Genomic DNA, 24,367 nt, shown 5'->3' with positions numbered 1-24,367 from the left:
ACTTCCCCCTATCCTGTGCCACGCTGCAGTGGCCCCAGTGGGTCTACTCAGATCTGCATCTGCATCATCTCAGGAGGTGGCACAGATCCAAGTAGAATGGAGCAGCCAGATGCCGGGTCCTGGCCCCGTCTCCCATGCCCTACCCACCTACCCCCGGTAACTCCCAGCACCTGCCCTCCTCCTGCCCTGGAACACCTCCCGCCTGCCTCCTCCCCACACTCTTCATACCTCCCCAGACCCCTACTCCAGCTGAGCTTGGCTGGTGCAACTCACCCATCCTCTGGGGCCTGCAACGGTGTGGGAAGACCCTTCAGAGTGGCACAGAAGTGGTTTATAGCTCTTCTGTAAAGGGACTTGCACTGGCCCATCTCTCCCTTTGGATTGAGCCCAAAGGGCACAGTCCTAACCCCTTATGTCAATGCTTTCCAGCACTGGCATAGCAGTGCCAATGGGACGTGTGCTGCATCCTGCAGTTGGGTGTCACTCACGGAGGCCTCCTCAAAGTAAGGGAATGTTTCTTCCCTTACCTCAGAGCTGCATTGCCCTTATGTCAGTGCTGGAAAGCACTGACATAAGGGGTTAGGATTGTGCCCTTAGTTGGATATCCATGGCAGTCTGAGTGGGAAACTACTATTCTCCTTTAGTGCCTAAAATGTTTCAACTGTAACGTGAGATAATATGACTCTGGAGAAATTTGTCTCTGATCATCACTGGCTTGTGGAAGAAGACTAGAATCTGGCACTCCAATTTAGGGAAATTGGGTAATAGCCTGGCTATGACTGAGGGCCACTTCACAAACTATATTTATCCTAATTAGAGATCACATCTTTGTGTTTTTAAAAAAATTATACATCATCACTTGGGATCGGCAGTTGATAGATACAATTGTGTGTACACTTTCATAGAATCATAGAGTTCAAAGGGATCTCCTACAAGGTCATCTAGTCCAACCACCACCTGCCTGTAGCAGGAAATCTTCTTAGAGCATCTCCAGCAGGTACTTGTTGAGCCTCTGCCTAACGATCTGCAGTGAGGGAGAATCCACCACCTCCTTGGTAATCTGTCCCACTGCCAAACTGTCCTTACCATCAGGAACTTCTTCCTAAAGTCCAGCTGGAATATCTTCTCTTGCAATTCATACCCATTACATCTAGTTCTACTTTCAGAGGCAGTTGAGAACAAATTTGTTCCTTCTTTCATATGAGAGCCCTTCAGGTATTGGAAGAGCGCTATCATATCTCCTCTTAGACTTCTCTAGGCTGAACAACCCAAGTTCCCTCAAACTGTCCTTGTAGGGCTTGTTCTCCAGCCCCCTGATCATCCTTATCACTCTCCTCTGAACCCGCTCCAGTTTGGCTGCATCTTTCTTCAAATGAGGTGCCCAGAATTTGACACAGAATTGGTTTTCCTATATTATTTTCTCATGTTTTTAAAACACTTGAAGCAACCTAAAGAGCTAAGCGGACAGAAGCTTGATGATCTGAAGTCAGACAACTATTTATACTTTTAATGTAAGCAGAGGCTTTTGAGGTCTCTCCCCCCCCCCTTGTCTCACTCACTCACATTCCTGAAGGAAACAATGAAGAACCCTTGACCTCTGTCTCAAAAACTTCCTGTTGTAACAACCTCAAAAGAAGTGCCTGACACTGTATACAAAGAACAATACAGTAGTTGAATTCTCAAGTTACACTCTAGTTTTACATTCTAAAATGCACAGTCTTTACAGTGCAATCGTATGCATGCCTCCTTAGAAATAAGGCCTCCTGATTTTAATGGGATTTACTGTTCCGGTGTGTATATAGGATTGCAGCCCCAAAGTATTACAGTACAATCCTATGGAGATCTACTCAGAAGTAAGCCCCATTGAATTAAATGAGACTTTACTCCCAATATATGTATAGGATTGCAGCCTTACAGCGCAATCCTGGAACTGTACTGTGCTGGTGCAAGTCCCTTGCACATTTGAACTGTCTCAAATGTGCTGTAAGGCACATTTGTGCTGACTTGAGAGTCAGCTGGGCTGGTGCACAGCTGTGTGCTTGCCCACAGAGGCCAGACCTAGCATCTGCGCTGATATGAAGAGGTGAGTTTGTGCCAGCCTCCCAAGGCTGGTGGGGTGGGGGTTGGGGGAGGGAGGAACTGGGGTGTTCTGGGGTAGGGCGAGGGTGAGCCCGTGGGTGGATTGGGCCTAAGAGACGGGTGGTGCCAGGATCAAGCACTTAGGCTGGATTTTAACCCCCCTCCTGAGTGACCTGGCCTTATACCAGTCCACTGAGATCAGCGCCAGTTATTTAGGTGGTGCAGTTCCAAGTAGCCCCATCAGGGCAGTTGCCATGTGACACAGGGTATGGGGAATGAATTCCCCTTACTCGGAGTTGTGCTGCAACCTGGTCCAGTGCTGCTCTGTATCCAAAGCTGTCCAGGCTGACAGCCTGCCTGCTTCAGGGCAAGTTAGAATTGGGTGCTGGTGACGGAGGGGAAACCAGTCCTTATGAGTATTCTATTCTCTCTCTGAAATAACTAACAAATAAACCCACAATTAGCAACCAACTTCTCTTCCCCCCCCCCCCCAAGCAGGAAATGAGCTTCTCAGCCACTGTGGTTGATGGAGGGTGAAGTCACAGCTTGTAAACAGCATCAGAAGTTGGTCCCAGTACTGAAAGTGTACTGGGTATCAACTTGCCTCTGCTTTCTCTGAGCAGATCATCGACCTGGAGCCGTTCTCTGGAGCTCCCAGCAACATCTCCTGCCTCTGTCCCCAGGGCGGTTGTCCCCCCAATGATGCTCTCTCCAGCTGCGTCCTAGGCAGCCGTCACCTAGCATCTGTGCAGCAGGGAGGGGCGGAGGATCCCAGGAAAAAGCGGCCAGCCAGATCCTAGCCTGGCCGCCTCTTCCCGAGTGCCCTGCACGCCTCCTCCCTTAGCACATTCTCAGGCTGGCAACAATGAAAGCCCTTCTCCAGTCTTGGGTCTTTCGCTTGTCGCCTCCCGAAAGAGTCGTGGTGGAGATCATGAGTCTCACAGGGCAGGCACAAGAGCGTGGGGTTGCCACAAACAGTCGGAAGACAGTGGGATGCTGGGTGCCTTTTCGGTTGGACAAAGCTGCGCCTGCAAGCGGCGCCTTCCAAATTCGACATCCTGCCCTCGGATCCCATTCCTGCTGTAATTTCAAGACCCCCCCCCTCCCTCAGCAAAAGCTTCCCCAGGAAGCGCACCAGGAAGAACCGCGGTGCAAAACTGTTGTAAGTGTTAGAAGTTCTCTCTTGGAAGAAACGCAGATATGGGGCACAGGCCGTTCTGAAGGTCGCCCGCTTACCCCTCTCCTTCCAAACATCCTGTCTCTCTCAATCTGGAGAGCTCTCAGAGCCCAATCCTCTGCATGTCTACTCAGAAGTAGGTCCCATTAGAGTCAATGGGGCTTACTCCCAGGAAAGTGTGGCTAGGTTTGCAGCCTGAAAGCCCAATCCTCTGCATGTCTACTCAGAAGTAGGTCCCATTAGAGTCAATGGGGCTTACTCCCAGGAAAGTGTGGATAGGATTGCAGCCTGAAAGCCCAATCCTATGCCTGTCTACTCAGAAGTCGGTCCCACTGTAGCCCATGGGGCTTACTCGCAGGAAAGTGTGTAAGTGAGGCAACGGTGGGCGTGCAGTAGATCCTCCCTTCCCGCCGGGCTGGCCACTTGTGCGGAGCGGAGTGCTGCGCAGGGCTCGCTCAGCGGCGAAGGCACCGTGTGCGCGGGGGGAAAGGGGTGTGTTGCTGTACCGGAGGGGCGGCTGAGCGCGCATGCTCGCCCGCTCCATATGACGTGAGCGGACTGGCAAGCAGCGAAAGATCAAAGAGCGAGCCTGAGGGACCTGCGGAGTCTCCAGCCAGGCTTGCGGGCAGGCGGCGAGCGGGAAGTTTCCTGCAGCAGCAGCGGGAGGGGAGCGGCCAGGCTCGCTCCAGCCGCCTGCCCGAAGTTGCCTGGGTTGCCGCCTGCCTCCCTCCCTCCCTCCCTCCCTCCCCGTCCAGCGGCGGCCAGGAGCGCGCTGCGGCCGCCTGTGGAGGCTGAGGGACCCCGGCCGGGCGCACATGGGGAGGCAGCGCGGGCGCCCCAGCCCGGCGCACGCATGACTGAGCGGAAGCGAGAGGCGAGACTCGCCCGGCCGCCAGGAATCCGCGGCAGGTCAGGGCAGGGCAGGGCAGGAATGCGTGCACGGCTGCCATGAGGTGGATGTAGCAAGCAGGAGCGCGACCCGGCCGAGGCAGGAAGACGCTCCCCCGGCTGGAGCCGGCGGCGCAGGGGGAGCCTGAGAGCCGCCTGAGCAGCCCGGCCATGGACTGCAGCCGCCTCCGGAGCCTGGTTAACAGATACGTAAGTAGCCGGCGCCCCCGGCGAGGCTGCGCTCGCTGCCTGCTTCCCCCACCGGCTGGGGCTCTGCTTTGCGCCCAGCCCAGCGCGCGCTGCAAGTCCGGGCTCTGAGCTGCTGCGCGCCCCGAGCGGTGGCCCCGGAGGATCCGCGCCTCCCGGAGGTCGGGGCAGCCCCTCCCAGCCAGAGAGCGGAGCCGTGCTCTGGCAGAGAAGCCCCCTGCCCTTCCGTGCTCTTCCCCGGAGTTTCGGAGGCAGGGACACGCAGCCTCTGACGCTCAGCCAGTCCCCTGCGGATCTCGCTGCCTTTACTTCCCAGGAAGTGGGCTCAACTAAGGGCCGATCCAGCCATACTCTCCTGGGACTAAGCCCCGCTGACGATCGTGGGAGCTACTTCTGAGTAGACATGCATAGGATTGGGCTCTAACAGCAAAGCCCCACACACCATTCTAAGCATATTTACTTGGATGCCCGTGGGATGTGCTTCGTTTAATGCCCCAGCTTTACAGTCTGGTCATGTTTACTCAAGCGTAATGGGATCTCCTTTAAGTGGGACTTATATTCAGTACAAGGGTTTAGGATCACAATTGTGTAGTAGCCCAATCCCATTCTCGTCTATTGGAGCTTACTTCTAAGAAAGGTTTGCATGGGGTAACCTCGCATAGGAGTGAACAGCATTTCTTTTCCTACTTCTTGATCTTTTCTTCCTGCTGTGGCTGACCGTGGGCTTCCTTTGGTTAATGCTCTTGGCAACTGGTGGATGACAGATACTTGCAAGTGACCAAATAGCTGTGGCTGCCACTTCTGGCTGGCAAGGAAGATCATGTAACCATTCACTTCAGCATATAGTTTGGTCTCTGTTCTGTAGGCTTGGGACACTAATAGTCTAGCAGCTGTCAAAATTAATTGTCATGCGCTGCCAGTGCTTTCCAAAACACCTTAAAATTTAATTAAGGACGCAGTCTCAGCAGTTGTCACTGAAAGGCAGCAACAGATGATTTCAGATGGATTGAAGCCCCTTTGACTTCAGTGGAGCTTGCTTCCATGAAGGTGTGCCTGGAGATTAAGGTAGTGGAATCTAGTTCCAATTAAATATGCTATATTTTGATTGGCATATAAAGCTGTATCCTTAGGTACACAAAGAGGAAAAATTAATTCCTTTGAAAGCTAATAAGACTTGCTTATACACAAGCACTCTAGAACTGGTGTGCTAATCTGCATTCCATCCTGCATATGTCATGCCTTTTTCACAGCTATTGAGATAGGAAGTCTTGTAGTAATGTGTAGGAAAAGCATACTATAAACAGATTGACAGATCTGCACATTATGATGCTTGCACAGTATATGAAATAAGACTCTGGAGTCTATTTAGATACTGCTTACAAGTGCCCCTTCTTCTTGAAGCTTCCAGTATGTGATGTAATGAGTTTAAGTCTCATGATTTGCACTGAGATCAGAAAAAAAGCCCTTGAGGCATAGTTACACATTATTGTCTCTAGAAAGCAACCATTGGTTAGTTGAATCTGTTTTCCCAAGCATTTAATTAACAGTATTTATTATTGCAAGCATGCTATTGCAATGTGAAACATTATATTTGTTTAATTATTTTTAGCTACAGTAATTGGGTAGGCCATCATAAGCTATAATCCAGCATGTTGGGAAAGATCCTGGACATTTCTGTGTTTCATTGTGATTCTACCCCTTACTCTAAGTAGAAGTGTATGTACTGTGCTTAGTCCTAACCATTTGAAATACTGTGCCAAGAAAAAGTTAATTATATGACCTCTATAAATTAAGACAGTGATGCAGATTTGCTTCATTGTCTTAACTGTACATCAATCTGCCATTGTTGCTATATTGAGTATTTATTCTGACTTTGCTGTTCTTGGGTTTGGCAAGGATCTATATGGGCTGCAAAAGCGCAGCCTTTAATCATTAGAGATGTTGCTCAGGCACCTCTGTAGCTTCTGAGTTTTCAGCAGGTTAAAAGCATTGCTCATGTGCTAATAAGAATCTTGGCAGAGGGACTGGGAATTAATGCTGTCTTTCAAAAAAACAAAATCTGAGGTTCTTGAGGAAACTGAGTTCTGCACCCAATACTATAAACTGCTGGTTGAGCACCTCTGTGCAGTCAGGGCTTTCAGACAGCCTTGAGCATAAGAAAACTGGTCCATGGACTAAACTGCAAGAGAGCATTCTTGGATTGGAGCTGGCATAGATGCCAATCCAAAATCCTTTCACTGGCATGTTAGGCTGCACTACTTTCAACCAGATCCATATCAGCGTTAAATTAAGAGTATGTCCCACTAAGCTCACTGGGACTTATTCTCAAGTAAGCATGCATAGGATACATGCTTTAGATTTTGGTACACTTTGTTCTAAATATGCAACTGTTGCTTTACCATAACATAATGTTTCCTGGTACAGAAACTCTTGGGATGGTGCTTTTGGTCCTTTTAAAGGCAAGGGAAGTAGAGCTTTGTCTGAACTGGCTTGTGTACTGGAGTTCCAGGTTCCTTGCATTGTACTCATTCTGCCAAGCTGTTGTGTCATGTTTTGTCTTAATCCACCCAAGTTATTCTACCTGCCTCGCTCCAATTTTAGCTGCTGAGGTTCCTTCTATCAACCATGGTAGTTTCATGGAAAGTTCTTGTTCGGAGGGAGTATACAGTACATTTGAATACCAGGTGCTGGGGATAAACAGGAACACTGTTGCCCTTGTTCCCTGCTTGTTAGCATCACAGGCTATTGTTGGAAACCGAATGCTGGACTAGATGGAAACAAGTGACTTGCAAAGATACAAAGTAGAAGCATGGCTAGAACCTCAAATTCCAAATTGTTCCTTTGATCCCCCCCTCCTACACAGATGTTGCTGCCACATCCGTTCTACAGAATGCACACTAGTACAAGTATTAAATGAGTACTTGGGGAAGGGAATGGGACCATAGCTAAGTGGTATGTTGATTTTGCCTGCAGAAAGTCCCAGGTTCAATTTCTGGTATCTCTAGGTAGGGCTGGGAAAAAAATCACTACCCTGAACTCTGCAGAGCCACTATCAGTCAGCAAATGGCATTTTATGCTGCTTGCATTTTATGCCAGTGAAGTAGAGACACCAGCAACTTTCGTAAGGCCACAAACTGAACCCATATGTTAGAATCAATGCCCCTTCAACTAATTACTCACAAATACTCATTTTCCCTTGCCTTTGCAAAAGAAGGAGCAATCCCTGTGGTTTCTTTTCTTGTTTGTGCCTGCTTGCGTTGTGCAAGCCATTCACTGTCCCCTTCTTTTAGCTTAAAGAAGCAGAACTCGGAAAGCAAAGAAGGCGCAAAATGTTGAAAACAGGCAGTGTTGTTTGTTTAGCAGCCTCCCAGTGTGTTATCCAGCCTTACTACATATCCTTTCCAGGTTTATTCATCTGACAAGTGTGCAGGTGGTAGGAGGACATCTTGGTTTCCACTGTAGGAAGCCGGCTGTTTGGTGTTTTTGTGATGGTGAACTGTTCCAGAACCTCAGCTTAACTCCTGCCCTTGAACTGTTGTTTTGTAATATTTTTTTTTTGTGCATTAAGGAAATTATTATTGTACTCTCAATAACAAAGTGCCAGCCACCAACTAACCAACTTTGACTTTGTGTGCAAACTTAGGCAGTTAAATTTCAAAAGAAATTTGCACACCATTCAACCCTATCAAGTACTTGAATAAACACACTGTGTTTTGAAGTTGTTCAAATGGTCTAGGTAAGAGCCGGTGAAATATGTTTATTTCACAAACAACTTGTTCAGAGTGGCAGACCTGCTATTGAACGAAAGGGGGAAATGCCCCAGGTGTGGAGCCTTGCGTGCCTCTAGGACCATGTAAAAGCCTCACTGAGGCTCCCGATGTGGTTGGAAGCTGTTTCCAGTTTGCCAGAAGCACAGTTTAACGTGTCGGGGAAGCTTCAGGAGGTTTTCCCGATGCGTCCTGGAGTTGCTCGATGCTCCGCATGCTCCAGATAAGTGGCAGGGGCGGATATGTGCATGGGGGGAAGCGGCATCCTGCAGGGAGGGCGCCATCGCAGGTCTTTGTATAGGGGCTTGGTGCTAGGGCGGTCCGCTACTACTTGTTCACAGCTTTGAAATTGTACATGTTAAATTTAAAAGAAATTTGTGAAGAAGTAAGGCATATTGACATCCAGCAAAATGAACCTTAGAATGCAATGAAGCAGAGATTGGGATAACATAGTGTACTTAAGTGATAGATCATTTATCCAGTGCTGTCGTTGTACAGTACATGGCGACTTACAAAGATACATGGGCAAAAAATAGATAGGTCCCTGCCCCCAATGAAATTATAGTTTAAAATAGACAGTGGGGAAAATAGACAGAGGGAGGAAAGAGACAGGAGTGGATCTGGAGGAAAAAATATGGACAAACACAGTATGCCTAAATTAGGTAAAAATGAAACATTCATATGGGGAAAATATATTGAGAAATGTTCATGAAATTTGATCATTTGTACACAAGCCGTATACATCATCCAGAAGTATATAAAACAAAACAGGAATATATTATTAAGCAGTAAACTTTTGCCAACGTAGAAAGGTAGCAGTGAGTATATGCTTGCTGTAGGTTGGTTTGGTTTGGGGGCTAATACTATTAAGGTTTTATTACAAAGCACACTTTTTTGGGTTCTATGATTATATTTGGTGCTAAATCTAATTTTTGAACTTTTTTCATTCATAAGAACATAGCACTACTGCTCAACAACAGAGTAGCTTTATTTATGTGTGATCTAGTTATTGCACTTGCATCCCAAGCTTCCTCCAAGGAGCTTGGAGCAGCACACATAGATTTATTCCTATTAGATGCAGCATCCCTTTGAGGTAAGTTAAATGGAGAGACTGACTAGCCTAAGTTCATCCAGTGAATTTCATGACTGAATAGGGACTTGAAAGCAGGTTTTCCTGGTATCTCTGGAGTGCTCTAGCTTGTACTATGCTGGCTGTCATCGAGAAAAGTGTTGTCTCAGTATGTGGTGGCTGTAAAGAAGGCCAACTCCATGCTTAAGGTCATTTAAAAAGGATTGAAAATAAATTGGCCAATATTATTATGCCATTGTACAAATCAACAGTAAGGCCACATCTGGAGTATTGTGTCCAGTTCTGGTTGCCACTTCTCAGAGAAGGTATTTTGGAACTGGAAAAGGTCCAGAAGAGAGCAACCAAAATAAGTAGTGGACTAGGACACTTCCCTTAATGAGGAAAGGTTACAAAATTTGGAATTATTCAATCTAGAAAGGAGATGCCTGAGGGGGGATATGATGGAGACATATAATATGCCTGGGATAGATAGAGAGAAGTTGACACCCTGGGGGGAGGTGATGCCACTAATGACCAAAATCACTAAAATCACAGTTTGTAAAAATATCATCATGTTATATATCAATCAACGTGTAATTTCATTCAGTATGCAATGAAACAAACTGCGTTGAAATATCTTTATTCTGTCAAAAGGTAGAGCCAAAAAACCAGTGGGGATGGGGCGATGGTAGATCATCGGTTGCCCCGCCCTGGAGTGTTGCCCTGCCCACTGCATGGGGGTGACGCTTTGGCCTCCCGCACCAGGTGACGCGAACTCTAGTGACGCCACTGACTGCTGACAAGGTAAAGTGGTAAGGGCTGTAACTTCATGTAGGAAGATATTAAAAGTAAAATATTGTGCCTTTATTTTTAGCTGAGTGGTGAAAGGAGCATACTCATGCATACTAATCTTCAATATATGTCATGCTGAAAAATGATAATCCCTGAAGACAATGAAATTTTCTGTCAAAATGAATCTAGTAACAAGATCAGACCTATGGATATACTTAATAATGGAGAGTTTCAGAAGAGAAAATGGAGAATGTAATGATGATGGATCAAGTAAATTTAGAAAAATACAGATATGGGTAAATTTTAGTAGTGTATCTTCAGAATAATACAAACTGTGGGCTGATTCACCCTGCTAGCCTTTCCACACAGTTGTGTTTGTAGGTTCAAGACCCAAACTGCTTTGTGGATGTCTTTATTGAAAAAGTGGTATATAAATATTGTTACTACTACTACCAATAATAATAATCAGAAGAGGCTAGCAAGAGGTGGTAGCCACTCTGTAACTGCTCTGTACAGTACATGAGAAAGAATTTAGAATGGAGCAGCTGTGTATCCTCTTGTAAAGTGACATTCACTTATTCCGCACTGCAGAACCTGATGTCCTCTGCTTTAAGTCCATACAGCTCTGCAGGGACCACTTTACCTTTTCATGTTTCAAGTACCTCTGATAGTTCAGAAACTGCTGTTAGTATGAGCTTTAAGTCTACACTTACAGTTGATCGCCCCTCTGGTATACATGTGGATAAAGCAGAAATGCAGGGTTGAATACTTTGAATGCTTTACAGATTCATGGGAACAAGTGTGTTGACAATTTTCTTACCTGCCAAAATAAACGTGTGTCCAACATGCAGCTGTTTTGTGTGTCAAGCATGTTCAAAAATTTAAGTTTCAGCAACATTGCATGTTGTATGTGTTTATTATTGTGAATAATATTGTGCTCTTGAAACCTTAAGGAGAAAAAAAAAGACGAGCTTATTCCCACCCCAGAAAAGATGCAATACAAAATTTTGCAGTTGGGAAAGCAAGTGTAGCAAGTGCAGCTGTAACTTTCTTATGGTTGGGAAACAAGTATCAGTGGAAAGAAATATCTAAAGATCCATTACAATGACACTGGGTAGGAAATTGTGTATGGCTTCCATCAATTTCTGTGTCAGAAATCAAATATCGACCAGTAGATGGACTGTACTTCACTAGTCACATTTAAAAGCAGCAAGTGTCATCTTTCCTTCACCAATAACTGCTCATTACAGGGCTCCAACATTTGAGTGAATTACATCAGCTCATCAAAAGCCCATGTCCTAGAAAACAATATAAATACAATTTAAACAACTATAGTGCCCCCCACCTTGTATCCATTCCTACTGCTACATGTGAATGGTGGGTGCACAAGAAAGAGAACTGTGAAGATCTTAAAATGTGATTTCTAAAGCCAGTGAGTAACTTGAAGTACACCCTCCCTGTATACGCGGACTCAGTTTCCGTTACTCACAGTTCTCAAATTTCCTCTGTGTTCCTTCAAATTCCCTCTAGTCCTTCAAATTCCCTTTAGTGATTCCTAAACATTTTAGCATCAGGACCAACAACAAAAAATTTCATTTTACCAGCTACTCAAGACTCTGTGGGCATAATGGTGATTGGACAGCAGTGCTCCCCACAAGTAACAGGTTATTTAACCCTTGAGGCACATAGCTTAATCTGCCTTGTCAGTTTTGTGACCCACCGAAAATTGGGTCATGACCCACTGGTGGGCCGTGGACCCACAGTTTGGGAGTAACTACACTGTCGCACTCATGACTCGCCTTTCTTTGTTTGCGAATGCTTTGTTTGAAAAGCAACACTAACAGGAAGTGGACAACAGAGGAACCTTTTTCAGAAAAGGAAGTAGACAGCAAGAACTCTAGATTTGTAGCTAAGAGGAGATGACAGCGAGAAGGCTAACAGGAAACTAACAGCAGAAGAAGGAGATAATGAGAATGTTAGACTCCGCTTCCTGTTACTGTTCTTGCTGTCACCTCCTCGTGCATTCCACTGGTGCAGTGTTTCTCAAACTGTGGATTGGAACTCACTAGGTGGGTTGTGAGCTGATTTCAGGTGGGTCCCCATTCATTTCAGTATTTTATTTTTAATAGTTTTGATACTACCATGTATGTGACTACATTTGAGGAAATGTTACAGATCTGTACTTTTAACAGACTACTATATATATGTTTTTAACAATGATAGTAAATGGGGCTTACTCCTGGGTAAGAGTAGGTAGGATTGCAGCCTAGGATTGTTAAAACTCTTCCAGCTTGATGATGTCACTTCTGGTCATGACATCACTTCTGGTGGGTCCTGACAGATTCACATTCTGAAAAGTGGGTCTTGGTACTAAAAGTTTGAGAACCTTTGTTCTAGCAGATATGAATCTAGAGTTCTCACTGTCTACTTCCCATTAGCACCATGCTGAAGACTCATCTCTTTGTTTGAAGCCTCTCCAAGTAGTACCTCAAAATGTCTTGCTGCATCACAATAAGTGTAGGTTTCACTACTATCTGTGGTTTCTCCTTCTCACCTAGTGACTAGCTCTTTTATGAAACTCAGACCAACGAAATAAATAGATTCTCTGTTTTTATATACATTTGCAAAACTTGCTAGGGCTTTCATTTTAGGACTTGTCCAGTCCTGTGAAAGAAAGCAGTGATGTTCAATTGCATAACCTGCACATAGCCGAATTTATAAGAAATGAGCTCCTGTGTGCCACAGATGGTTGGTAGCACATACTTGTCTGCCTCAATGGACCAAGTGAATGATTATGTGTGAATGGTGGGTGCGCTCAGTCTGAAATTTGGGGGGAGAGAGAACATCTTCTAAGAGGTGTTGTAAGCATGCTAACTTTATATCATAAGAGCAATGAGAACTATTACAATGTGGAAGATTATATTATTTTATAGAAAAATAGAAGGATAAACTGAGTGTCAGTTGCTTCACTGTATGTATTTTCCAGAATTACATACCCCTGGTTTAATTTCCAGGGGTCCATTAAACCCCTTCCTTAGAGAGTGCCTGACCTGAACTCTCTCCCCTCTTCCAGTTTGCCCTCAACACTGGCACTCTACTTTCGATGAAGCCGCTGTAGAATGAAGAGTGACCGGGGAATAAAGAAACACATTCCAAGGGTTCCCTGGTTGAGTGTGGAATTGAGAGCAAGAGGGGCAGCATTAGTGTTGAAGGAAACCTAGCAAGTAGGTATGTCTTATGTCCTTCTGACACTTACCTATGTCAGAGAGCTCCACCAGTGTGGCAGTGTTGCTCTTCACCAGGGTCTTGTCTCCATTCCTAGAGGACCCTGATTGAGAGTGTAGCAGAGTGACAGTATTGAAGGAGCTTTTCATGGTAGGAGTGTAATGAACTAATGAGGGGAAAGGAGTATCTGGATTTAACAGACTTTCAGCACTAACAGTTACCACTTCCTACCATTTAGTTTGTTAAATCATGGGTTCACTGTACAGTACTTGATTTTAAAACCAAAACAAATGTAAATCCTGATTTTAAAGGAAAAAAGGATTTTTAGTAGGAGTCCGGTTCACACATACTTCTTGGTTTTGTAAAGTTTTCCTATCCTATATAGCAGTGGTTCTCACACATTTAGCATTGGGACCCACTTTTTAGAATGAGAATCTGTCAGGACCCACCGGAAGTGACATCATCAAGAAATTTTTAACAATCCTAGGCTGCAATCCTACCCACCCTTACCCAGGAGTAAGTCCCATTTACTATCATTGTTAAAAGAACACACGTAGTAGCTTATTAAAAGTACAGCTCTGTAACGTTTTCCCAAATGCAGTCACATATCATGGTAGCATCAGGTCTTAATATATTTTTAATATATTATTAAATATAATAATAGTATATTATTAAAAATAAAATATTGAAATGAATGGGTACCCACCTAGTAGATCCCGACCCACAGTTTGCGAAACACTGATCTGGAGTACTGAATATTCAGCACAAGGAAACACAGCTGTAGAGGGTGTTTGGTTTTTCAGGTCTTGAGTGAAAACTTCTTTTTTGTTCTTTCATGGATGAGTTTGAAAGTTTTTTGAGACTGGAAAGACCCTTGGTAGCACTCCTTAAGTGCCAGTACTTAAATGAACAGTACAGTACTCAAACAGCCTTATAGATAAAAAAAATCTTACCAGTCCACTCTCAAGTACCTGAGTAAATCATCTTGAGAAAAGGGTTTGAGAAGCTACCTGCCTAGAACATTTCACAATTCCTTCTGCATTTGCTTCCTAATCAAATGGCTTCCTATTCCTATTTCCAAAAACAAGCATTTGGAAAATGTGCAAAATTGTATAGTTGACTTGGAGAATATTACTGTATAACTAGGAGTTGCTGGGAGTAATTCCTGATCATTAATTTTCAGCCCTGCACCAATGGCACACTGATGCCAGTGTAATAATGTCTATATTGTAGGCCTGTCCAGGCAATGCTGTGCCAGTGCAGCCCACCCAATCATGCTGGCATAGTCCTTCCTAGTAGTACTGACAGCATCCATAACCTGACTCAGCCCATCACCAACAGAGCAGTGTTGTGATATCATCAGCGCAGCGTTCTTGCTTTGATGTCCAAGAAGTCAATTGCTGAGTCTACCCAGCCCCAGGGCTGGCAGCCAGAGAAGTGCCACTAGAGTGAACTGAGTGGGGGGGGGGGGGCAGGATCAGGCACAGGGCCAGTGATCTTTCATTGCCAAGTGCATGCCCCTAGGAATGAGAAACATAGCAACAGATACCATTGCCAACCATAGGAATATTCCTCAAGGACAACAGGGCATAACATGACAAGGATGTCACAGCAATCCAACCCTGGTGGGCCTGTTATTGCACCAGTATATATGGAGATTCTCAGGCATATTTTGAGTATAGGATCAGGCCCTTTTGTCTGTAGCATTCTTCTGCAGAATGGGCTTCTATGGAGTATTGCAGAGTTCACTGTGAATATCTGGATTTTTTTTTTTTTAAATTGAACTTTATCTCTGAAAAAAAATCCTCTTCTATCCAGTTTCTGCCATAACAGTATGCTTTTGAAAGCTAGCTTTCTGATGAGTTAAAAGTCATTTTGATTTGTTTTAACATTTTAAAATCCACTGTATTTGCATGATTCTGGCTGTAGCTAGCTAGCTAGCTATTGTACAGTGGATGTGGAGCAGCATAAATGTGAAGGTTTTTTTGTTTGTTTTTTTGGTTTCAGGAGATCTTGAAAATCTGTCCCTTGCAGCATGCAATGATTCCAGCATTAAATGGTCACTAAACATTTTGCAGCCCTTGGCAATTGCCTGTTGTGTTGCGTAGGGCAGCTGGCTCCTCAGTTCAGACTGACTGCTTTGGTTCTGGGCAGTAGCAGACACTTGACAAGTTCATGACTTTTGAAGTGCTCTACTTTCTTTGGTTTTATAGTTTGCCAAGATAACTGTAATTTTGAGTGAAGTGCTGCTTTGTGTTTGCTGTTCCCATTACTGCTGGGAATTTTGTTCTTTATTCCTTTTAAGAATTAATTAGTAACTGTGTTACTAATGGCTGCGTGCAGTGGTGGGATTCAGTAGGTTCTCACCTATTCTATAGAACCCCTACCTAATCCAGCTGTTGGTTCTAAGAACTGTTTGCTGGCCAGGGAGCTTGCACCTTGAAATGTCAGGGCTTACCCTCCTGGGGGCAGCAGCCGTGCGGGGCCAACCCGTCCTGGGGGAAAGGGGGTCGCTCCCAGCGGGTGCCGAGGCTGCTGGGGCTGAAGGGGCGAGCCGGATGCGGCCAACTGGAGTCTCCCGCGATGCGGCTTCCGCTCACCAGCCCTTGCGAGCTCGCTTTCGCAGCTCCTGCAAAAGGGCGCAAACAGCCGGCGTGCCCGCAGATGCAGCCTGCTGACGAGGGCAAGAGAAGCAGCCCAGCTGCCCACCCCGCACCTCCCCTCCTGGGCCAAGCTGGCCGACTGGCGAGTAGACTGTTCCTGCACCTGGAGGCTCCTTGGGCTCAGCTCTCCTGGTGGGTCGGGGGCGCGGGCGGGACGAAGAGGGCGGCGCCAGAGCAGCTCCCGCCCAAAGAGCCCCCGCCTCCCCCGAGGGCAAGCCCCCTGCCCCCCCGCCGCACGTCCATGGACACACAATGGAACTTACCTCTGGGTAGGCACTGAGCACAATCGTAACGAGGTCTACTCAGAAGTAACTCCTATTTTGTTCAATGGGGCTTACTCTCAGGAAGGTGTGGTTAGGATTGCAGCCACTGCCAAGGCAAAGGAAGGAAGCATCTCATCCTAGTCTCTGAGTTTGCCACACTTTCCTGGGAGTAAGCCCCATTGAATACAGTGGGACTTACCTCTGAGTAGACACTGTCAATCAGAAGGCGAAGAAGGAAGCATCTCATCCTCACTGAGGCTGCGATCCTATCCACACTTTCCTGGGAGTAAGTCCCTTTGGCTATAATGACTTACTCCTGAGTAGACATGCATAGGATTGTGCTTAAAGGCTGCACTCCTAGCCACACTTTCCTGTGAGTAAGCCCCTTTGGCTATAATGAGACTTTATAATGAGTAGACATGCATAGGCTTGGGCTCTCATGCTGCAGTAAGCTCTGTTGACTATAATGGAACTTACTTCTGAGTAGACAGGCATAGGGATTGTGCCCTTACTTCCCACAAGCACAGGACTGCACCATGGGGTTGGTTTTCATCCTTGGGGTTTGGGAATGCAGTTTTGTGCCTGGGATCTTTTCATTGCAATACAACGTGTTGTTACACATTGTATTGGTATTGGCAACCTTCAGTCTGGAAAGACTATGGTATTGCGCTCTGAAAGGTGGTTCTGGAACAGCGTCTAGTGTGGCTGAAAAGGCCGATTCGGGAGTGACAATCCCTTCCACACCGGGAGCAAGTGCAGTCTGTCCCTGGTCTGTCTCCCTGGCTATGGGCCTTCCTTCTTTGCCTCTTAGCCTCAGTCTGTTGGCAAAGTGTCTCTTCAAACTGGGAAAGGCCATGCTGCACAGCCTGCCCCCAAGTGGGCCGCTCAGAGGCCAGGGTTTCCCACTTGTTGAGGTCCATTCCTAAGGCCTTCAGATCCCTCTTGCAGATGTCCTTGTATCACAGCTGTGGTCTACCTGTAGGGCGCTTTCCTTGCACGAGTTCACCATAGAGGAGATCCTTTGGGATCTGGCCATCATCCATTCTCATGACATGACCGAGCCAATGCAGGCGTCTCTGTTTCAGCAGTGCATACATGCTAGGGATTCCAGCACGTTCCAGGACTGTGTTGTTTGGAACTTTGTCCTGCCAGGTGATGCCGAGGATGCGTCGGAGGCAGCGCATGTGGAAAGCGTTCAGTTTCCTCTCCTGTTGTGAGCGGAGAGTCCATGACTCGCTGCAGTACAGAAGTGTACTCAGGACACAAGCTCTGTAGACCTGGATCTTGATATGTTCCGTCAGCTTCTTGTTGGACCAGACTCTCTTTGTGAGTCTGGAAAACGTGGTAGCTGCTTTACCGATGCGTTTGTTTAGCTCGGTATCGAGAGAAAGAGTGTCTTTTATTGTATTGTATAATACACTATCAGACACACAGAGGTGCTCCCACTTCTGTGCTGATAGATGCTGATAGGTGCTGATAGATGCTCCCGCAGCTGAAATTCCTCAGGTTAAAAAAAGGCAGGAATGTGGCACAAAACATTACTTCATTAAGGGTACAATCCTATGCCGTTCTTCTCAGAAGTAAGTCCTATTGTGTTCAATGGGTCTTACTCCCAGGAAAGTGTGGATAGGATTGCAGCCTTTGAGCAGAATCCTATGCATATCTACTCAGAAGTAAATCTCATTATAGCCAATGGGGCTTATTCTCAGGAAAGTGGAAGTAGGATTGCAGCCTGAGGGCACAATCCTATGCATGTCTACTCAGAAGTAAGTCCTATTGTGCTCAGTGAGGCTTTCTTCTACCACCTGTGCAGTCACAATGCAGCCCTGAGGTAAGGGAACAAATGTTCCCTGCCCCCCACCACAGGATGCAGTGCATGCGCTATTGGTACAGCTGCACTGGCACTGGAAAATTGGATAGGATTGGGTCCTAAGTCCTCTTAACTGTAACTTCCCAGCACCAAGTCCTAGAGGTCTCCTTGTGACAAGGGAATGTTTGTTCCCTTACCTCCGGACTGCAATGTGGCTGCATTGGCTCTGGAAAGTTGAATAGCCCTTAGGCTGCAATCCTACTCACACCTTGGAAGCAAGCCCAATTGACTATATAATGTGATTTACTCCTGTGTAGGCTTGCATAGGATTGGGCTGCTATTCCCAGGTAAGTGTGCTGAGGATGGTACAGTTAGCATTTTTCCTTCTCTAGCAGAAAAGTTCCTTTAGGTTATTCTCTATCCCCCCCCCCCCCCCCCGCAAGTGAAATGGCAGGCTGACTAGAAATTGAAGATTTTTTGAACAAGTTTGCAAATTGGGTTTAGGTCTTATCACCTAATGAAGAAGAACTGGAGAAGCACTGGGAAGAACTTGTGATCAGGGTGAACCTCAAAATTTGCAAGGCTTGTTACATGTGCTGTTAATTTTCATTTTTAGGCTGGGTTGTGGGTGCTTGGGCACCTACACAACTGCAACACTTTTGAAGGACTGTGGTGGGGAGGTTCTGCCTCACCTGCCTCCCCACCCACTGCAGGCCCCTGCTTTGCACTACCTGGTCAGTAGCAGCCCTCAAACTTGTGGGAGAATCGCCACTAGAGTAGAGTGATGGGTATCTGCTGTTGCCTGTCGGAAAGCAACCTAGAAGAACAGTCCCCTCATAATACTTTTTTGCTCATTAGTGAAACTGTCCTTCAAGGCTGCCATTCTCTCTCAAACTCTGGAAGTCAACAACTCCCCTTGAACTTCTTGGGCTTCTAAGTAGCCGTGCATTGGATTGCAGAGTTGGAAGTTGAAGGGGGAAGCTTTAGAGTTCACTGGAATTCTTTTTGGGGTTGGGTGGTAAAAGCAATAGAGCAGCATTTCTCAACCAGTAGTACTCATACCACCAGTGGTACTTGAGGTGGTGCCCAGTGGTACTCATGGCAGGACCCCCTCCCCCAGACCACCACTGCCTGGCAGTGAGACTAGCAATATGATGCAACAAACAGTGGTAGGAGGCTCGGTTCTGCTTTTCTTGCACTCAAAAAAGCCCTCCCATCTACCCTGGGAGCCCAATCCTATGCATGTCTACTCAGAAGTAAGTTCAATTATAGTCAATGGGACTTATTACCAGGAAAAAGTGGATAGGATTGTAGCCTGAGCCTCTTACTGTGGTTTGTTGCATCATGTCTGGCCTCTTAGCATGGAAATAACTGGTGATAAAGTAATTCCAGTTATTTCCAGTTGTACTTCCCAGAGGTGGGCCATGCAAAATGGCGAGAGGCAGATGCTGAGGAATGCTGTAATAGAACAAAAAAGAAGGGGAGATGTAAAGATGTTACTATGCTGTTGTTGCTTTTGGTTGATGATGAGGTGTCAGTCTATGTGCTCAGTACACTTTTGCTGACCAGATGTTCACCACTAAAAGTGAACCAGATCCTTGAGAGGATTGACTGCTCTGGTAAAAATCACCAAGTTCCCACTGAGAAGGAAGGTGGCCCAGCTCAAAGCCCAGTGCAGCAAGTTGGTTTGTGCAGATGTGAAGGTGCTATGCTGCTGTGGTGTCTCCAGAGGTTGGTAACCTGGAGCCCTGGCAGTTCCCACCTCCTCTTCTTGGTGCCTTCCTGATTTCATTATACAACTGCCTTTAGAATTCAAGAAAAAATGTCCATTTAAAGTGTGCAATTCAGCCACATGTTTATCCTCCTTGGAAACTAGTGGCCAGAGGCCTGTAAGTATGACTATAGAGGACAGAATTGCAGCCTTGCAATTTGGATTTAGACATTGGGTTAAAGTTACAGTGCAATCCTACAACTGTCTACTCAGAAGTAAGTCCCATTATGTTCAATGGGACTTACTCCCAGGAAAGTGTGTACTGTACAGTATAGGAGTTCAGCCATAGTCTTTCAACTTCCTTTGTGGCAGACAATTGAAGCTGAGTTGCTCATTAGGACATAGAACCTGTTGTTAATTTATTTGAATCCCACCACTGGCTGCGTGTATTCTATATATCTGTAGTATTGTGTCACAGAAATGTAGAATTTTGTCTTCAACAAAGAACTGGCATCTTGGGAGTACTATATTCCTTTATTCCACTTGTGGAGAAAAAAAATTGTGGGAAATCCTATAATGAGGAAGAGAGGGTGCTATGGGCTGAAGTTCCTTGTCTGTTTCAACAACTGCTGTTACCTGCGCCTCGATGTTATCTCTTCTCAGTTTTCTATCTTGCATCTTTCCGTTTTCTCATTCCCTGTTGAAAACAGATAATCTTGGAACACATGGGATTTAGAAGCAAATAAGTTATGGTGTTTGGGTGTTGCACATGTGTATTCATTTTGGGGTTTACTTAACCCATTTCTGCCCAGCCCACAGGTATACACATTTGATTCCTGTTGCGTATATGCAACGTTGGGCAGAAGTGGCTTAATGCAGACATACAGGTATGCCTGGGTGCTGTTTGTTTGTTTTACACCATGTGATACTATTAATTTGTGTTTAGTCCCTTAAGTGCTTTGCAAGCATATGTAAATAATTCATTTTCCCCCCTCTCCTATTTTGTTAGTATTAAATATTCAGTTTCTCGCACTTAATATTTTTGTGCAGGAAAATGGTTGCTTACATAAATTTCATATTAAAAGCTGATTCTAGGTTAAAGTTAGCAGCCTTATTAGTCACTCTTTGCTTAAAGAGTTCTTCTCTATTTAAGGGGAAAAAGCACCATGTCCTAACTGAATTTTGTGGATCTGAGAATACACGCCTTCAAAGTCACGTTTTCTGTATGTTGAAAGATCCGCTAAATGAAGAGAGAATTGTGCAATGCAAATGCGTAGTTTGATCAAAAATCTGTTCAGCCTTGGAAAGAGATAATGGATATATTGACAGTTATGAACTGCTGCAGAACATTGTGCTTGTAACAGTTTATTTGCGCTCCTATCACTCATTATTTCATGGCTTTGTTTGCTATCTCTGACGGTACTTGGTATGCATTTGGCACTTAAGTATTGATACCCTGTCTAGGAAAAGTTGGGTCTCTCCCTGTTTGTGTATCTCAAACAAATTCAGTTTTTGCTTTCAAGGATCTTGCTCATTAACAATAATTAAATAGAAAAATAAACATAAAGATCAGCATTTAATTTTTAAATGATACACATATAAATGCAGACTGAATTATGTTATTACGTATATCAGCTTTATGCCAGTGATGCACACAGCCTTGTGCGTATGGATGAGGCTAATGAGAGAATGGAGTTGGCATTTAGGGAATTCTGTGAGCCAGGCAGCCTGAGATAGAGGAGAAGGATGCAGTAAGGGACTGGATTATCTGCTCTTCCTCCTCCCTAGTACTCTAATCTTCTGTTGCATGATCCTCTTATATGAATGTATGATGTCATATGAGGTTAATGTTCAGACTGTAGTAACCATGGGATACCAAGAGAGCCATAGTAGATCATACTGAGTAAGGAAATTAAATTATCATTCATACGAATAAGAGTTGCTTTTAATCAATCCCATTTCCTTTCTTTTCAAATGAGGTGTATTATTTGACTGGCAGTCCAATCCTATCTAAGCCCTTTCCCCCACCAATGTAGCTGCACCACTTGAGTGGAGAGGAATTCTCCAAGTAAGGGAGCATTTGTTCTCTTGCCTGGGGGTAAGCCTCCACTGCCTGAATGGGTCTACTCAGGCTTGCTTCAGTGATTTTGCTTGTGCAAGTCCAAGTGGACCAGGAAGGTAGATCAAGGCCAGAAAGGTGCATAGGATATCGATGGCAGCACTGCCAATACTGCCCAGGCTCACATAATGCCTCCCTCTCAGCCTCAACACACATTCCTTCCCTGCCCTTCGCTCCATTCCTCCCCTTCCCTGCCCTTCGCTCCATTCCTCCCCCTCCCTGCCCCATTCTGCCCACCCCCCACACTGATTTACGGGCAGCAGGGCTTTTCCTGGGGTGACGGGTGCATGGTCCCTCACCACTTGTGATGGCTGCCCAGATGTGCACAATGATGTGTTGCCTTTTGTGACTGCTGAAAAGCATTCTGATTCACCAGAACAAGTGTTCCGGTGGCGCAATGTGCCCACAGAGTATGGTTCAAAATGTGTAGAAACTGCCTCATGTGGTAAGTCCTCCATGTGAAGCAACTCCTCATGTGGTTCCAATTTTTTTGCCATGACACATCGTTGTTAACAGGTCCAAGTGATAAGGTCCAGCAATAGATTTGTCATACTTATCTCTTAACTTCCTCAGCTTCTTCAACATTCATCACATCGGACAACAAGAAAATACTTCTGTCAGACTCGGTTATCCTAAAAAAAGTCTGACAATGCAATCCTATGTGTGTCTACTCAGAAGCAAATCTATAGAGTTCAATTGAACTTACTCCCAGGTAACTGTACTGATTGCAACCTAACAGACCAATCCTGTCGAGGATTGAGCTGCTGGCTAGTGCACGTTGTGATGGCGGAAGGTATATCCATGTCACAGAATGGCTGCAGACAATGTCCAGAGCACTATGTTGGCAGCCATTTTACTTGCACTGCTACCACAGACAGCAGTTCTCACCATGCCACCAGAACAGGTAAGGCAGCAGTGAGGGGGGGAAGAGGTGTGGGGAGGCAGCAGGACAGGGTGGATCAGGTGGCAATGGCATGTGTCTGATCCTGTTCCTCCCTTTTCCAAGCCTCTCTCTTCTTCTCCGACATGCACCAGTACAGAGCTGGTTCAGTCGAAGGAGACCCATTGCAGAGAAATTAACAGTCCATCCAGAATCTATCTCTGGGTTCCTTATATAGTAAGTTATTGGGCACAAGAGAGTGTGCATAGTAACTTGCGTAGAAAGTTGCCTGTGTGTACTGTCCCACTGCTTTTCAGGAGCATATCTACCATCTAAATGTGATGATGGCATAGATTAGAGAGACAATTTTGTAAAGGCTATTTTCTGTTCTCAGAGGTCTAGTTAAGCTCAGCAATGTTTCCCTGCTACACAGGGCATAATTGCTGCCTTGATGAGAAGCAAGTACTCTGAATGTTTGCTTTATCCTTCAGCAGGTCTAAAGGGAATTTGGGGAAACTGATTCTGACTTAGTGCATTATGCCAGTTGCAGGTTCTCGCCTGTTACATCACACAGTCGAGTTGCTATTGGTTATGATAGACCACTTTGTTGCACACTGTATAGAAACAATAATGTTGAAACTCCTCTGACAAAGACATTCAGTTACTCCAATCTTGCAGTTGTTGAGATCATCCTGTACAAATTAGAGCAGGTTTTTAAAAGATCAATAATGGTATTGATATCTTATTAATAAATATAGTACATTTCATTCTCATAAGAGCACTCTATAATTACCATCAGGTGATGGGAGTAAAGATGGGTTCTGAAAAAAGCTTACCTAGAGCTGAGAGAGAGAGAGCAGAACATTATCATGTTGGAGATTAAGTACAGGTGGACTCCCCACGAATACAGAATTTTGTGTGAAACAAAGTCACACAAAATTCAGGTCCACCCAGCTCTGAACAGTACCGGAGCCTTCCTCCAGTCGCATCTGAAGCTGTTCTGAGGCCTGTGGAGGCCGCCTCCGGAGGGCTCAGGTGGGGCCAAGGCTGGCTCCACACAAGTCCTGGGGACTCACGTTGAGCCAGATTTGTGGATAGAAATGCTGCAAATAAACAGGCTCCACCTGTATCTCCAACTCATTATTTTTATCGCACAAATAATTATACTTTGAGGAAGAAAGGCAGAGAAATTTGGCTTAATTCAAATTAAACTAGATATTCACTATTTTACACATACATGTACATATACACAGAAAAAAGTTCTCTCTTGTAAGGTTGCTTATCATTCAATTTAAAATAAAGCATACGTAGACTAGTGTAGCAATTTAGGTATTATATACAAGTTTGATTATTATAAAGAACTGCTGAAATGTCTATAACCAGAATCAGGAAAGTTTAATGGTGGAGAAAAGATTAATTCCCTGCTTTCTTCCATTCCATTAGTGCATTTAAAAAAGAGCAAAAGAAAGTTTCATAATAAAAAAAGCTAGCTGGGTGAAGGGGGCATTGACTTTACGAAACTGGATTCAATATAGGAATAGATTGGCTCTAATAATACTTGGATATCTCTTGCACCTTAGTTGAGCATTGAGAATGGGGCTGTAGCTCTGTAGGTGATAGGGTACCTGTTTGGCATAACTCCAGTAAACACTGGGAAAGATCCTGTCTGAAATCTTAATGAGCTGAGCCCTTTCTTGTCTTCTATGCAGATGCTGGC

At 45.3% G+C, this 24,367-nt stretch overlaps 1 protein-coding gene across 5 annotated transcripts in view; it reads left to right on the top strand.

Moving 5' to 3' along the window:
* The first annotated feature begins 3,843 nt into the window (after positions 1-3,843).
* Positions 3,844-24,367, top strand: part of ATP11A (ATPase phospholipid transporting 11A) — a 148,988-nt gene continuing 128,464 nt past the window's right edge. For all 5 annotated transcript variants that reach the window (XR_010794046.1, XM_066618991.1, XM_066618992.1 and 2 more), the window contains exon 1: positions 3,844-4,354. Coding sequence is in view for 4 of the 5 variants with exons in the window: in XM_066618991.1 (XP_066475088.1) it covers positions 4,316-4,354 (39 nt within the window). In the remaining variant the exon portion in view is untranslated. The remainder of the gene's footprint in view (positions 4,355-24,367) is intronic.

Source organism: Tiliqua scincoides, chromosome 3 (assembly GCF_035046505.1).
Source record: "Tiliqua scincoides isolate rTilSci1 chromosome 3, rTilSci1.hap2, whole genome shotgun sequence".
Classification (NCBI taxonomy): Eukaryota; Metazoa; Chordata; class Lepidosauria; order Squamata; family Scincidae; genus Tiliqua; species Tiliqua scincoides.
This window is presented reverse-complemented; position numbering and strand designations above follow the sequence as displayed.